Here is a 14,445-nt window from a genome sequence, read left to right as displayed (position 1 = left end):
TTCTAAAATCTGCTTCGGGTTGCTTTGCCAACAAGGCCCCCCCCCTCCTTCCCCCGAGCCCACCAAGGCCACTCCATTTCTTTTCTCTTCCCCCCCCCCACCCCAAATCTCCCCTCCCCTTCGCTAAACGCTCCTGGTCATTGTTTATAGAGATAAGTGATGATGTCAGCACGGTTCCCATGGCAACCGGAAGGGATAAAGGGAAAGATGAGTGGGTAGTTGCCATGGAGTATTTTCTCCAGTTGCTATGGAGACCAGGCATTTGCTTCCTGGCTGCTCTTTCGAAGACCCCCTCCTTCCTCCCCCCACCCCCCAATTTTTATTTTTATTTTTAAATTAACACAGTATTTTTTTTTCCCTCTCCCTCAAATGATGGTAAAGGAAACAGCTTGTCCGAAGTTAAGACTTTATATAATTTTTCCGCTTTTAAATATATATCTATATATATCTATATATTCCTCCAGAGGCACAGTTGTAATTTAATAGATTAGGGAGGGATGTAGTTGTTTGGTTTTTTTTTTTTTGCCAAGGTTGATCCCTGCCTTTTTCCCCTTCCTTTTATTTTTCAATTTTGCATCAGTGCGACTAGCAAGATTGCAAATGCTCTTTTTAAAAAAGTCGTTGTTTTTTTAAAAAAACTGCATGTTTAACTGCCTGGGCTGGATGGAGTGATCCTTACTACTCTTAATGAAGTTTTGGGAAATAAAAGGAAGTAAATTCAGATTTTTTTTTTCTCTCTCTCTCTTCCAGGTTCTCTGTCCTCTTTCTCAGTGGCTCTTTCCGTTTGCAAATTCAGATCGGTTTTTTTTTTTTGTTGCAAATCAGAATAAATCCACTTAACCACAATAAATTAACTCAAACATAACTCTGTACTTTAAAAAAACAACAAGGCAAGCTTTCCTTGAGGTTTTTCTTTTTTTCCCCTGGCCTTGCTTTTGTGTTTATTATCACATATGAATTATATTCAAGCAGATATTAGATTAAAGCAGATTAAAGCAAAGGATATCAAAGAGGTTGAGGATTTCTCTTTTTTTCCCTTCTCTTTTGCAGCGCGTGGAGTTTTTATAAATCTGTGAGTGGAAAGAAAGAGCAAAGGTTTTTTTTTTAAAAAAAAATACCCAACAACAATTAAATAAGCTTGCTATTTTTCTGGAAGAATAATCATCATGATGCTAATGCTATCCAGAGAGGCATAAAAGAGAAAGGGAAGGGAAGGGGAAGGAGAAGCCGCACTGGTCCTCTTAGCTGCTCCGGTTACTGTGGCAACAGGACATAACTTGGCAACCGGAGGCGGAGGAAGATACAGGCCTCGGGCGCCATGGCAACCCCATCGCCATCCCTGCCTCTTGGGCTGTGATAGGCAGGACGGCAGTTTTGGGCATCCTCTCCTGGACGAAGGAGGCGGCTAGGAAGATTTTGCACATCTGGCAACAGAGTTGAATGTTTCCTTTGGAGTTTGGAGTTTGGATGGAGGGTTGTTGTTTTTTTTGCAAATTTCCCCCCATCCCCACCCCCAAAACTCAAGGGGGACGCAGACATTTTCAGGATTGGTAGGGACAAAGTAAACTAAAAAAACTAAACTAAACTAAAGAGGGCCTTTATATCTGCATTTTATTAAAAAAGAAGACTATACTGTATTTTTTTTTTTTAATTTAAATGATTACGTTACTATTCCATTTACCAATTTAAATTTAAAATGACTGTGCAGTAATTCCGGACTTATCACTGTTTGTTTGGCTCAGTGGCTAAGACGCTGAGCTTGTTGATCAGAAAGGTCGGCAGTTCGAATCCCTAGTATAGGTCTCCTGCGGGGGGGGGGGTTAAGGGGTTGGACTAGATGACTTCCAAGGTCCCTTCCAACTCTGTCCTATTCTATTCTATTCTATTCTATTCTATTCTATTCTATTCTATTCTATTCTATTCTATTCTCTATTCTAATATTCTATTCTATTCTATTCTATTCTATTCTATTCTCTATTCTAATATTCTATTCTATTCTATTCTATTCTATTCCATTCCATTCCATTCTCTATTCTATTCTATTCCATTCCATTCTATTCTATTCTATTCTATTCTATTCTCTATTCTAATATTCTATTCTATTCTATTCCATTCCATTCTCTATTCTAATATTCTATTATTCTATTCTATTCTATTCTATTCTATTCTATTCTATTCTATTCTATTCTATTCTATTCTATTCTATTCTATTCTATTCTATTCCATTCCATTCCATTCCATTCCATTCCATTCCATTCCATTCTTATTTATTAAATTGATTCCCTGCCATCTCACGGTCTAACAACTCTGGGCAGCTTATCATATCATAAAAGCCTAAATCAAAAAAAATAAAATAAAATAGTAGAATAAACAATTGTTTTGAGTGGCAAAGATGCCCACAGCTACCAGCCCAGCTGGTATTGGAAATTTTGAAGGTGTTGTTCAAAGCCTCCAGAAAGGAAGGCTTTGGGATGGTCCTCGTTAGCGTCTGCAAAGTCTTTTTCAGTCTATTTTAGCTTCTCAGAATGAAACAAGTGGATAACCAGCTACAACGAAGGCCAGGGAAAAAAAAGAACGGGACAGGAATTGTTGAAGTCCCCTCTCTTAATGGTTGCTTTGAGGCCCATTCCCAATGGATCGTTTGCAACCCAAAAAAAAAAAAAAAAACCTCTGATATTCTGGCCTTAAAATTCATTTCCTATTCTTTCAGATGAACCGACCGATTCAGGTGAAACCTGCAGACAGCGAAAGTAGGGGAGGTATGCTTTCCTTCTGTATTATTTTTTTTGAGGGGCAGGGTATGCCGAATTGTTTGCAACTTCTGCATTTTATCCACAGGTTTTAATCTTTGATTTCTGCAATTCTTCAAACAATTCAGCATTGGGAGTTTTAATTTAATTAATTCATTAAATTAAATTCAATTAAGCTTCCTGCAGATTCTGCCAAGTCTGGATTATTTATTTATTTATTTAGCATTGCGCGCAACCCCGAAATTCCCAGCTGAAATGTCAGTCTGAGGGTTCTGCTAAAGGACCAGGGTGCTGGTCGTTTTGCAAGGGGGGAGTTTGTCCTTTTTATTTATTTATTTATTTATTTATTTATTTATTTATGATTGTTTGAGCCACTTCCTGCCTCTTTTTGTATCTTCCAGAAGACCGGAAACTCTTTGTAGGAATGCTGGGGAAACAGCAAACGGACGAAGACGTTCGGAAGATGTTTGAGCCTTTCGGGACCATCGATGAATGCACGGTACTCCGAGGTCCAGATGGCACCAGCAAAGGTGAGGTGGCATCAGGGCAGTGCCCGCTGCTCAGCCTTCCCTGCTCCTGTTTCCGGGGTGAACCAAGGGATGTAAAGGGTTTTTTTTGTCAACCTTGGCAACGTGGAGACGGGTGGGACTTCAGCTCCCAGAATTCCCTGCATGCTGGCTGGGGGGGGGATTCTGGGAGTGGAAGTCCACTCCTCCTCAGGCCTCCAAGGGTTGAGAAACACGGGTGGGAAAGGTTGAGTCGAGAGGGTTTATTTATCTGCAAAACAAAATCTCTCTCTCTCCTTTCGGGATTCGTTTCCCTCGCCCTGTTCGCCTCCGTACAGGCTGCGCCTTTGTGAAATTCCAAATGCACGCAGAAGCCCAGGCAGCCATCAGCACGCTGCACGGAAGCCGCACGCTGCCAGTGAGTCCCTTGGCGGCCTTTTTTTGGGGGGGGGGGTTATGGTTGAGAGACGCTTTGGCCGGTTTGAAGTTGGAAAACGCTGCGGGTTTGGAGAAAGGTGGACTCCGCTGCCCTCCGGTGGCCACAGCGCTCCATTGCAGCTTATCCACCCCGTGTAGTGAAAAGCTTCTGAAGGAGGGGAGGAGAGGGGAAGGAAGGAAGGGAGGAAGGAATAAGGGAGGGAGCGAGAAAGGAAGGGAGGGAGGGAGGGAAAGAAGGAAGGAAGGCAAGAAGAAGGGAGGGGAGGGGAAAGAAAGGGAATGGGGAGGCGAGGAAGGAAGGAATAAGGGAGAGAGGGAGGAAGGAAGGAAGGAAATGGGAATCAGAAGGAAAGAAGGCAGGAGGGAAGGAAGGAAGGCAAGGAGAAGGGAGGGGAGGGGAAAGGGAGGAGAGGAAGGGAGGAATAATGGAGGGAGGGAGGGAATGGGAATAGGAAGGAAGGAAGGAAGGCAAGGAGAAGGGAGGGGAGGGGAAAGGAAGAAAGGGAGAGGGGAAGGAAGGGAATGGGGAGGAGAGGAAGGAAGGAATAATGGAGGGAGGGAGGGAGGAAGGGGAGGGAAGGGAGGGGAGGGGAGGGGAAATGAAGAACAGGAGGAAGGAAGGAAATGGGAATGTGAGGAAGGAAGGAAGGAAGGGGAGGGAGGGAGAGAGGGAGAGAGTCTCCCCACCTTCCAGAGCCCAGCCTGGGGGTCTCTCCTGCCCACCACTTCCCAACCTCTCGGCTTCCCCGCCCTCCCCAGGGCGCCTCTTCCAGCCTGGTGGTGAAATTCGCAGACACGGAGAAAGAGCGGGGACTCAGGCGGATGCAGCAGGTGGCCAACCAACTGGGCATGTTCAGCCCCATCGCGCTGCAGTTCGGAGCGTACAGCGCCTACACTCAGGCAGTAAGCAGGCCGGGGTCCTCCTGCTGCCCCCAGCCACCCCCCCAGGTGTGGGGCAGGACAGAAAGAAGTGGGGGCTGCGCTCGGCTGCCAGCCCAGCTCTGGGGGTCCAAGAAGGGCGGTGGGGAGGGGGTCAGGGAGTGTGGAAATTGGGGGGGGGGGTCTTTGAGGCTTCAGGGCTTCCTCTGCCCTCCGCAGCTCATGCACCAGCAAGCCGCTCTGGTCGCCGCTCACTCGGCCTACCTCAACCCCATGGCGGCCGTGCAGATGCAGCAGATGGCTACCCTGGCCCCCAACGGGCTCATCGCCACTCCCATCACCCCCTCCTCAGGTAAGGAGGGCAGAGACTCCGCCCAGGGGGGGGGGCTCCATCCCGCAGGATCCACAGACCCCCTCTCTTCTGGACAACCTCTCCCCCATCCACCGCGGGCTTCTAAATTGGGTCCCTTGCTCCCCCATGGGGGCCCAACAGACCCCCCCCCAAACCTCCCGGGGAAATGGGTGGGGTCTGGAACTTTGGGGCTTTGAGTGGAGCAAAGGGGAGCCGGGCGCAGGGCGCATGTCGGAATCAGTGGTGGGTTTCAAATTTTTTTTACTACCGGTTCTGCGGGCGTGGCTTGCTGGGCGTGGCAGGGGAAGGATGCTGTAAAATCTCCATTCCCACCCCACTCCAGGGGAAGGATACTGCAAAATCTCCATTTCCTCCTGATCATCTGGGATTTGGGAGGCAGAGAATAGATGACGATGGGGCCAGTCAGAATTTTTACTACCGGTTCTCCGAACGACTCAAAATTTCCGCTACCGGTTCTCCAGAACTGGTCAGAACCTGCTGAAACCCCCCTCTGGCCCGAATGTGTTGCAGACCTGGGTTAGGGTTGGGGGCTGCAGGAGAGAGCCCCCCTTGCAGCTCCCGGGTGGGGGTCTCTCTCTCTCTTTCTCTCTCCCTCCCACAGGAAGCAGCACGCCGCCCACCCTCGCGGCCACCCCGGTCTCTGCCATCCCAGCCACCCTCAGCGTCAACGGCTACAGCCCCGTCCCCACGCAGAGCACGGGGCAGCCGGCCTCCGAGGGGCTCTACACCAACGGCGTCCACCCCTTCCCAGGTACCTCTGCCCACCCCACCCCTCCACCCCACCCCTTCCTCCCCTCCCCCGGGTCTTCCCACGTTTTGCTTCCGCTTCCCAGAGTCTCCGATTTTAGCCCGAATAGTTAGAGTCTTCTTCCACCTGTGGGGGGTTCACGTGAGGCGTAGAACTCGAACCCAGAGCCTGGCTGGAGTCTTTCCCGAGGGCAGGAGGAGAAAAAATAAGAGAGTTTGCTCGTCCTGCTGTGATTTGGGGTTGGGTGGGAAGAGCCACGTGTCCCAACTCTCCAGAGTTTGAAGATGGGCGGATTTCAATTTCCAGAATTCCCCAGCCAGGGAGTTTCAAGATGCATGGGCTACAAATCCTAGAAGTTCTAAGCATGCTTTATGTTGTATGGACTACAAGTCCCAGAATTCCCCAGGCAGCATGCTTTGAAACGGTTGGACTTCAACTCCCAGAATTCCGTGCCTGAATTGCATGCACGCTACGGAATTCTGGGAGTCGAAGTCCCAAGAGGTTGAAGTTCAGAAACACCGGATTAAATCCATTTTAATCCTTTTAAACCCGGATTTCTTTCCACCGGGATTAAACCACCGAGTTCAGATCCTTGAAGCTCAAAAGAGTAGCTTTTTAAGCCGACTGAGGACAATCTCGGCTAAGAAAACATGGCCAATTTTGGAACAGAGGCTGAAATTTCAACCATACCTATTCGAGCCTCCCTATTCAAAGGCAGTCTACCTCTGACACTCAGAAACGGGGCTTAGAGAAAAGCGAAGCTCGTGGTGGCCTCCCTCCCCCACCCCCAGAGACACCTGGATACTCTTCCTTGTGGGGGTGGGGGGAGGGCATGCTCGGACACGTTGAACCCATCGCAACTGTCTTTAAGTGTGTGTTGTCTTCCCGTCTTCCCTCACCCCCAATGCCACAGCACAGAGCTCGGCCGCCCCTGTGGATCCCTTACAGCAGGCCTACGCCGGGATGCAACATTACACAGGTAAGGACAGGTGTCAGCACTACAACCTGCATTTACTCTAGTGCTGACATAAGGAGGAGAAGAGGGGGCAGCTGGCAAGAGGACGCTTGCCTTCTCACCTACTTATTTTCCCTGAAGATAATATCCCCTAGGAGATGAGATGGGAGGGGGGACATTCCTGGGAGCTGAAGTAGTAGATATGGGGAGAGTGATTTGGAAGAGGGCCAATGAGACGCAGAGAATTGGGGAACGGAAAGGGAAGGTTTGGGGGTCAGGAAGTCATTGTTGGCTACGCCACAATCGGGGACAGGTTGTCGTGCTTAATAAAACGAAAGATTTCTTCAAAGGCGATTTGTTTGGAAATGCAATTTATTTTATTTGAGACGACATCGAAACCTGACAACAGGTACCCAGGTACCCCCTCCCCCTCTCCTCCAGCTCTGGACACGCGCCTCCCCCTCTTCCAGCTGACCCCCTTCCCTCTCCCACGCTTCCTCCTACAGCTGCCTATCCTACAGCCTACGGACTGGTCAGCACCGCCTTTCCCCAGCAGCCCGCTGCCATCATCACCCAGCAGGCGCCCCCCCAGCAGAGAGAAGGTAAGGTTGGGGTCCGGAGCCCCCCCCCCCACCATTCCCCACTCCTCCCCAGATCAAGCCAGCGGTCATCCCAGCTGCAAAATGCCAGCGGCAACCAAAAAGCAGGGATGATCACGTTGGGGCTGCAGTAACCCCGGGAACCACTAGAGGGCGTCCAAAGGGGAGGTTTTGCTTCCCCCTGGTGGAGATCTGGAATTTTTAACAAGCTTTTATTGCTTTAACGCAGAATTATAATTTAACCCTCAAATTTAGCACCTTGGAAATGTGTGGATTTCAGTTCCCATAATTCCCCGGTCAACATGCTTGTTAGGGGATTCTGGGAGTTGAAGTCCGCGCACTTCTTCAAGTTGCTAAGGTTGAGAAACTCCTCCAAGGGGGGGGGGGATTAACATCATTCGCCCCACGGTTTTATCACGAGGGTCGATCCCCCCTTGTGGGTCTTCGTGGGTTTTTTCCAAATCGTTGCAACAAGAAGTGTGCAATTAGTACCAGTAGTGCAAACGACTATTTTTTCTACAACATCCAAATTTCCATCTTGCCCGCTGTTTTTCCACCTCTTACGCAGACACAACTTTCGGAAATGTTGAGTTTTTGCACAGCTGAGCTGCACCTCCCAATGCCAACTTCCACCCCTTGCAAACAAACAAACAAACAAAATCCAGAAGCCACAACCTGGTTTATCGTATTGTCTTCTAACCTAGTTACAGCTGCCATTTTAAGGGCACGACCCGGGGAAGAAACAAGAGGAGAATCCTTGGCAAGCAAAACAAAAAAAATAAAAATATCAAGACGTTTTTTTCGCAACCTGGTTGCGAAAACGCCGCTCGCATGTTTGGAGTTACGCCAAGGACATTTCGCAACCGGTCCGTCCTTCCCGACAATTTATGTTTTTTTTTTTGCAGGTCCTGAAGGTTGCAACATCTTCATCTATCACTTGCCGCAAGAATTCACCGATTCGGAGATCTTACAGATGTTCCTCCCCTTCGGGAATGTCATTTCGGCCAAAGTTTTCGTCGACCGAGCGACCAATCAGAGTAAATGCTTCGGTACGGAAAACGTCCCAAGGTCCCCGATCGGTGGTTTGAACCTAGAGGCCTCCACCGTCTCTCCTTCTATGGTTCAATGACCATCAAGTGGACTTCCTCCAACTTGAGAGTGCTTGGTGGGAATTAGGACGAGACTTTTTTGGGGTGCGCGATTGAATTTAGGGCTCGCAGACACAAAAGGGGGGGGTGCGGGAATCCGTTCCCCGATCCGATTGGGACACCGAAACCAGATCTTCTCCAACTGAAGAAGCTGGACCTCCAGCTGCTTCAGAACGAGAAGAAGGACGCGGGTACGGCTAGTCCTCGTCTTACAACGGTTCATTTAGTGACCGAAGTCACAACAGCACTGAAAAAAACTGTGACTGTTTTTCACACACTTACGACCGGTAACCGCGGTACCCCTGTGGTCACGTGATCAAAATTTGGACGCTTGTGTAACTGTCTCGTATCTATGACAATCGCAGCGTCCCCAGGAGGGTCCCATTTTTCGACCTTCTGACAAGCAAGGTCCGTGGGGAAGCCGGATTCGCTTAACAACTGTGGGACTCACTTAACAGCTGCAGTGAGGCAAGCGAGGTTGTACAATGGGACCCAAATTCACTTAACCGATGCTTCACTTTGCAAAACCCAAAATTTGGGGCTCAATTATGGTCGTATGTCGAGGACTATCTGTACTCCTGTCTTAGGATGTCTATTCATCGTATTAAGGACTCAAGCAAGGGGAGTAAATCCCAATTTCGTATCCGGTGAAGAGATCCTATTTTGGGCACTAAGATCTCAAGAAGATCGTACTTTCCGCTGTCCACCAAAGCCTGGAGACCAGCGTCTCTTCCATCTCAACCGCTTGAAGATGGGTGGACTTCCAACTCCCAGAATGCTTAGCAATGGCCATGCTGGCTGGGGGGTTCTGGGAGTTTGAGAAGGGCAGGGGGTTGGACTAAGAAGACCTCCAAGGTCCTTTCCCAACTTTGTCGTCCTGTGTTGAAATCTGCCCGTCTTCAAGCGGGGTTGAGAAATGCTTTCTTGGAAGTTTAATCTTCTCCGGATCCCACTTCTTGAGTGGTCTTCCTGCCCCATCTTGGGAAATACACGCGGGGTGGGTGGGGGGGCTGATGCACCTCCACCGTGGGGTCTCAGCGGGCCCTTGGCCCTGCTTTTTCTCCCCCTCCTTCCCCCTCCCGCTCTCTCTTCTGCAGGATTCGTAAGTTTTGACAATCCCGCCAGCGCGCAAGCCGCCATCCAAGCCATGAACGGCTTCCAGATTGGGATGAAACGGTTGAAGGTTCAGTTGAAACGCCCCAAAGACGCCAACCGGCCGTATTGAGCCACTGCCTGCCAGGTGGGTCCTCGGCCAACCGAGCAGCCGCGGAAAATTCGAACCCGGGGCTCAGGTTTCTTCCAGGTTCTCTGTATCGAAGGCCCTTTTCTGAACCTGGCTTGTTTCTCAAAATCTACTTGGGGAAAAAAAAGGACGACCCAGGCTCAGGCCCTGTTTCCACCCGCCGTCGGAAAAGGGGGATTTCTTCAGCTGTTCGCTTTTTTCCGGCTTTAACCAGCGCCTTCCCTTCTAATCATTTCTGAAGAAAATCTAATTTTATCCCGGGAAGGATCTCGAATTTGCAACGGGCCGGGCTTGGCGTGTGCTGCTGTGGGTGGATAGTTTTCCTCCTGTTGCATCTCCATCGGAGTTCGGCAGCTAGATGAAAAAAAAAGAAAATTGAGTCATTAGAGGTAGTCCTCATTTAGCGGCGGCCTCGTTTTGCGGCCATTCGTGGGGTCCTTAAAAGTCATCGAAAAGTCACCCCGAAAAAAATGTACAGGGAGTCTTCCGCTGATAAGCCGGCGTTTTAGCGACCATTCGGAGCAAAAAAGTGACTTAGAGTCAGTCCTCACCCTTACGACCGCTGCGGTATCCCGACGGTCACAGGGAACAAAATTTAGGCTTTTGGAAATGAATTTACAAGGGTGGCAAAGTCCCAGGTATCGCTAACTGGCTTCTGACAAACGGTCAAAGGGGGAAACCAGATCTGTTTAACAACTGCAGTGTTTTGCTTAATGACTGCAGCAGGAACGGTCGTAAAACGGCTGAATAGCCACCTTGCTTAAGGGTGGAAATTCTGGCACCAATTGTCGTAAATCGAGGACTTCCGGTAAAGCTGGCAAATATCTTTGGGGAGACTCGCGCTATGACCTGATGGGGTTTCCTTACCCCATTGACCCCGTGTCCCCCTCCTCCCTCCCCCCACCCTCCAAAAATTAGGGGGAGGGGGCTGACGGTTTAAGGTGTTCAACTTTAAACCTTCCTGTCTTGTCTCTCTGAATGTGTAAGTAGCTATGTCATTTTCTTTGGATAAATGTCTCTTTTTTAAAAAAAAAACAAAAAAAACAAAAATCATCTCGTTCGGAAATAAAAAATGAAACTTTTTTTTAAAAAAAAGAAAAGAAAAAAAAAAGAAAAGAAAGGGGGGGTGGGAGAATTATTAATTTTGTCTAGCAAAAACACATTTTTTTTAAAAAAAAAATATAAAAAAGGAAGAAAACCAAACTCCCCCCCCCCTTTTCTCTCTCTGCTGTCCGAAAACTCCGCAATCCCGCCCTCCCTTCGGCAGGGGGCCAATCATATCTTGAGACGACTCTGTTGCTAAGCCACCCTTCGTTGTCGCGGGAGACCTAGCTCCGCCCCCCTTGTAAGTTGCATCCTTTGGAATGAACACAAACTAAAAGTTGGTTGTCTTCTTTTCTCCTCCTCCTCCTCCTCCTCCTCTTCTTCCTCCTTTGATTTGGAAAGGCCAAATCCGGCGTCCGTCCGTCCGTCCGTGTGAATCCGAGTTGCACCTTTTCATTTTTATGTTTTGCATGACGAAGTAGCATTTCTTTGGATGTGCTGTGAGTTCCTGGTTTGTAGTTTCTCGTTTGGTGAAGTGCTGTTTCCTCTTTTCTTTTCTTTTTTCCTTACTCTCTCTTTCTGTTAGTCTCTTTCTCTCTCTCTCTCTCTCTCTTTTCTCTCTTTCTCTTACTCACACTTTCTGTTACTCTCTTTCTCTCCCTTTCTCTCTTTCTCTTTTTTACTCTCCCTTTCTCTTTCTTTTTTCTCTTTCTCTCTTTCTCTTTCTTTCTTACTCTTTCTCTCTCTTTCTCTCCCTCTTTCTCTTTCTCTCTTTCTCTCTTTTTCTTTCTTACTCTGTTTCTCTTTTTCTCTTTCTCTTACTGTCTCTTTCTCTCTTTCTTTCTCTCTTATTCTTTCTTTCTCTTACTCTTTTTCTCACTCTTTCTTTTTCTCTCTCTCTCTTACTCTTTCTCTCTCTTTCTTACTCTCTCTTACTCCTCCTTTCTCTCTTTCTCTTTTTCTCTTTCTCTTTTTTCTTTCTCTTACTCTCCCTTTTTCTTTCTCTTACTCTCCCTTTCTCTTTCTCTTTTTCTCTTTCTCTCTTTCTCTTTCTTTCTTACTCTGTTTCTCTTTCTCTTTCTCTTACTGTCTTTTTCTCTCTTTCTCTTTCTCTCTTATCTTTCTCTTTCTTTCTCACTCTTTCTTTTTCTCTCTCACTCTTTCTCTTACTTTCTTTCTCTTACTCTCCCTTTCACTCTCTCTTTCTCTTTCTCTCTCTTTTTCTTTCTTACTGTTTCTTTCTTTCTTTCTCTTACTCTCTTTCTCTTTTTCTCTTTCTTTTTCTCTTTCTCTTTCTTTCTTACTCTGTTTCTCTCTTTCTCTTACTGTCTGTTTCTCTTTCTTTCTTTCTCTCTCTCTCTCTCTTTTCTCCTCCTCTTTCTTTCTCTACCTCCCGACCAAGCGTGCACGCAACACAACACTTGCGACACACAAGCGCACAGGGGTTCTATGACAACTCGCCATGGCCAACTCACGATGGGAAAAAGACTTTCATAATGTATATATATTAAAAAAAAAAAGTGGAATAGACTCTTTAAAGAAAGGACGCCAAAAGGAGGGACAAAACAAAACGTGAATGACAAACCTCAAAAACAATTTTTAAGAATTCTTTCAAATGATTAAATTTAATGGTGGAATTGTCCGGCGGCGAGTCGGCCGTACCCCAAATCGTCCCTCTGACCCCCTTGCAGAAACGACGAGGCCTCAATTCCCCTTGCAAATGAATTTGGTGCAAATTGCATCTATCTAGATCTCTAGATAGATAGATAGATATATCATCCCTCCTCTTTCTTCCTTCCTCCACACTTTCTCACCGTGTGAATGCCGTTGTGGCCGTCACCGTCAACTCTCCCGGGCTGTGCTCTCTTTTTTTGCCGTCTTCTTGCCTGTGCCGTGTCTTGCTCGTCTGGATGGTGGTGCTGGTTGTTTTTTCGTTTGTTCCGACACGTCAGTTATGTGATGCTCTGTGACCACATGTGCAAATCTCTGGCGGCTTTTTCGTCCCCCCCCCACTTTTCCCAGCCCTCTTCTCCTTCTCCTTCTTCTGCCTTTGCTCCGCCGAGCTCCTGAGAGACCCTCGGGGGGGGGAGGGGATTCGGGGGTCAGGGTCCTAAATTCCAAATTCAGGCTGTTTGAAAATCGAGAGACGGGACTTGCCCCTCTCAGCTTTCCCGTGGAAAAGCTTCCTGTTTGGTTCCCACGACCAGAAGGAAGCCGTTAAGGGTGGAATCTCTAAATTGAACGAACCGGATGATGTTGCCACGGGTGGATTTAACGCTTCTCGGCCAATTTCGAAGGGAAGTCGGGAAGAGACTCCCCCCACCCCCCCAAAAAATCAGCCTTAAAAAGGGGTCTTTTCAGAATCAAAGATTCTGGTTTTAAAGGCCGCACAGCTTGCTTTGTGCACAAGAGGGACAGCTAAAACTAAGTTCCTAGTCCACATTAAGAGGCCCACTGGCCAGGAATTGGCGAATTCAAAGAGGTTCGTGTTTTGGACCCACCAGGATGGGTCCAAAATGCAACCGTCTCCGGGATGGAACTTCTGAAGGAGGGACGCCAATTCTGGGGGGAGCTCGGCTTGCAATTTCTTCTCCCCATCACTTCATTCTGGGATGCATGGAACTCTTAGGTCCATCTTCTCTCACCCTTTGGGGGGACCCTGTGTGAGCCCACAACTGCTCTCTCGGCCCCCATCATCAACGGAGGTCCCTCACGCCCGCCCCCAAGGAAGGCCTACCAAGAAGATCGTATGAACTTTCTGAAGGCCTCCTATCTCACCATCCTTTTCTCTCTCTCTCTCTCCATCTCTTTTGTCTCTGCCTATCCCTTTCTTTTTGCCTATCTTTCTCGCTCTTTCTCTGTTTCTATCTCTTTTGTCTCCATCTATCCCTTTCTCTCTGTCTCTCTGTTTCTATCTCTCTTGTCTCCATCTATCCCTTTCTCTTTCTCTTTCTCTCTCTTTTTGTCTGTCTCTATCTCTTTGTCTGTCTGTCTCTCTCTCTGTGTCTCTCTATCTTTCTCTGTCTCTCTGTTTCTCTCTTTTGTCTCATCTATCCCTTTCTCTTTCTCTCTGTCTTTCTCTCTTTTTGTCTTTCTCTATCTCTATATCAGTCTGTCTTGTCTATCTGTCTATCTCTTTATCTGTTTCTATCTCTTTTGTCTCCATCGATCCCCTTCTTTCTCTCTCTTTCTCTCTCTCTCTCTTTTTGTCTGTCTCTATCTCTTTGTCTCTCTGTCTCTCTGTCTTTCTCTCTCTCTGTCTCTCTGTTTCTATCTCTTTTGTCTCCATCTATCCCTTTCCCTTTCTCTCTCTCTTTCTTTTTGTCTGTCTCTATCTCTTTCTGTCTCTCTCTCTCTCTGTGTGTGTCTTTCTATCTCTTTCTATCTCTCTCTCTCTGTCTCCTCCTCATTCCGGTTTGTTGTCAACATTGTCGTTGTGGTTGTCATTGTTGTGGGTCTCTCCTGTGTCTCGTTCCTCTCTGTATTTGTTGGTGTGTGTGTGTGTGTGTGTGCCTGTGTGCGTTTGTGTTTGTGTTTGTGGTCACGTGGCATTGTCTGGATGAGGAGCTCCACAAGGCAGTTCTCGGGAAGCGTAGTGGTTTTGAGGCTCTACTGAAGCCCAGACTCTGGTCACAGGGATGGGTGTGGGGTCCAGCATCCCACCCACCCATTTTGTGTAGTTTTTTTGGGGGGGGTTGTTTGCAATATTTTCTGACGGCAGGGAAGCCCAGAGGTCATTAAGACTGCGTCTCTCTCTCTCTT

The 14,445-nt window shown here is 47.9% G+C and overlaps 1 protein-coding gene across 7 annotated transcripts in view; it reads left to right on the top strand.

Annotated features, from left to right (window-relative positions):
• Nucleotides 1-14,445, top strand: part of CELF3 (CUGBP Elav-like family member 3) — a 34,129-nt gene that overhangs the window by 15,603 nt on the left and 4,081 nt on the right. For 3 of the 7 annotated variants that reach the window (XM_087881195.1, XM_087881199.1, XM_087881200.1), the window contains exons 3-12: nt 2,711-2,759; nt 3,152-3,280; nt 3,595-3,674; nt 4,454-4,597; nt 4,793-4,925; nt 5,548-5,697; nt 6,566-6,673; nt 7,156-7,251; nt 8,154-8,297; nt 9,494-9,636. In XM_087881195.1, coding sequence (XP_087737321.1) covers nt 2,711-2,759; nt 3,152-3,280; nt 3,595-3,674; nt 4,454-4,597; nt 4,793-4,925; nt 5,548-5,697; nt 6,566-6,673; nt 7,156-7,251; nt 8,154-8,297; nt 9,494-9,621 — 1,161 coding nt within the window. In that variant the 3' untranslated portion in view covers nt 9,622-9,636. Of the gene's footprint in view, nt 1-2,710; nt 2,760-3,151; nt 3,281-3,594; nt 3,675-4,453; nt 4,598-4,792; nt 4,926-5,547; nt 5,698-6,565; nt 6,674-7,155; nt 7,252-8,153; nt 8,298-9,493; nt 9,637-10,906; nt 10,985-14,445 lie in introns of all 7 variants that reach the window. The other 4 variants (XR_015730438.1, XM_087881196.1, XM_087881198.1 and 1 more) reach the window with 4 other exon arrangements.

This window comes from Pantherophis guttatus, chromosome 18 (genome assembly GCF_059756535.1).
Source record: "Pantherophis guttatus breed Tessera chromosome 18, ASM5975653v1, whole genome shotgun sequence".
NCBI lineage: Eukaryota > Metazoa > Chordata > Lepidosauria > Squamata > Colubridae > Pantherophis > Pantherophis guttatus.
The sequence above is the reverse complement of the archived record's forward strand: the minus strand, read 5'-3'. Positions and strand labels throughout refer to the sequence as shown.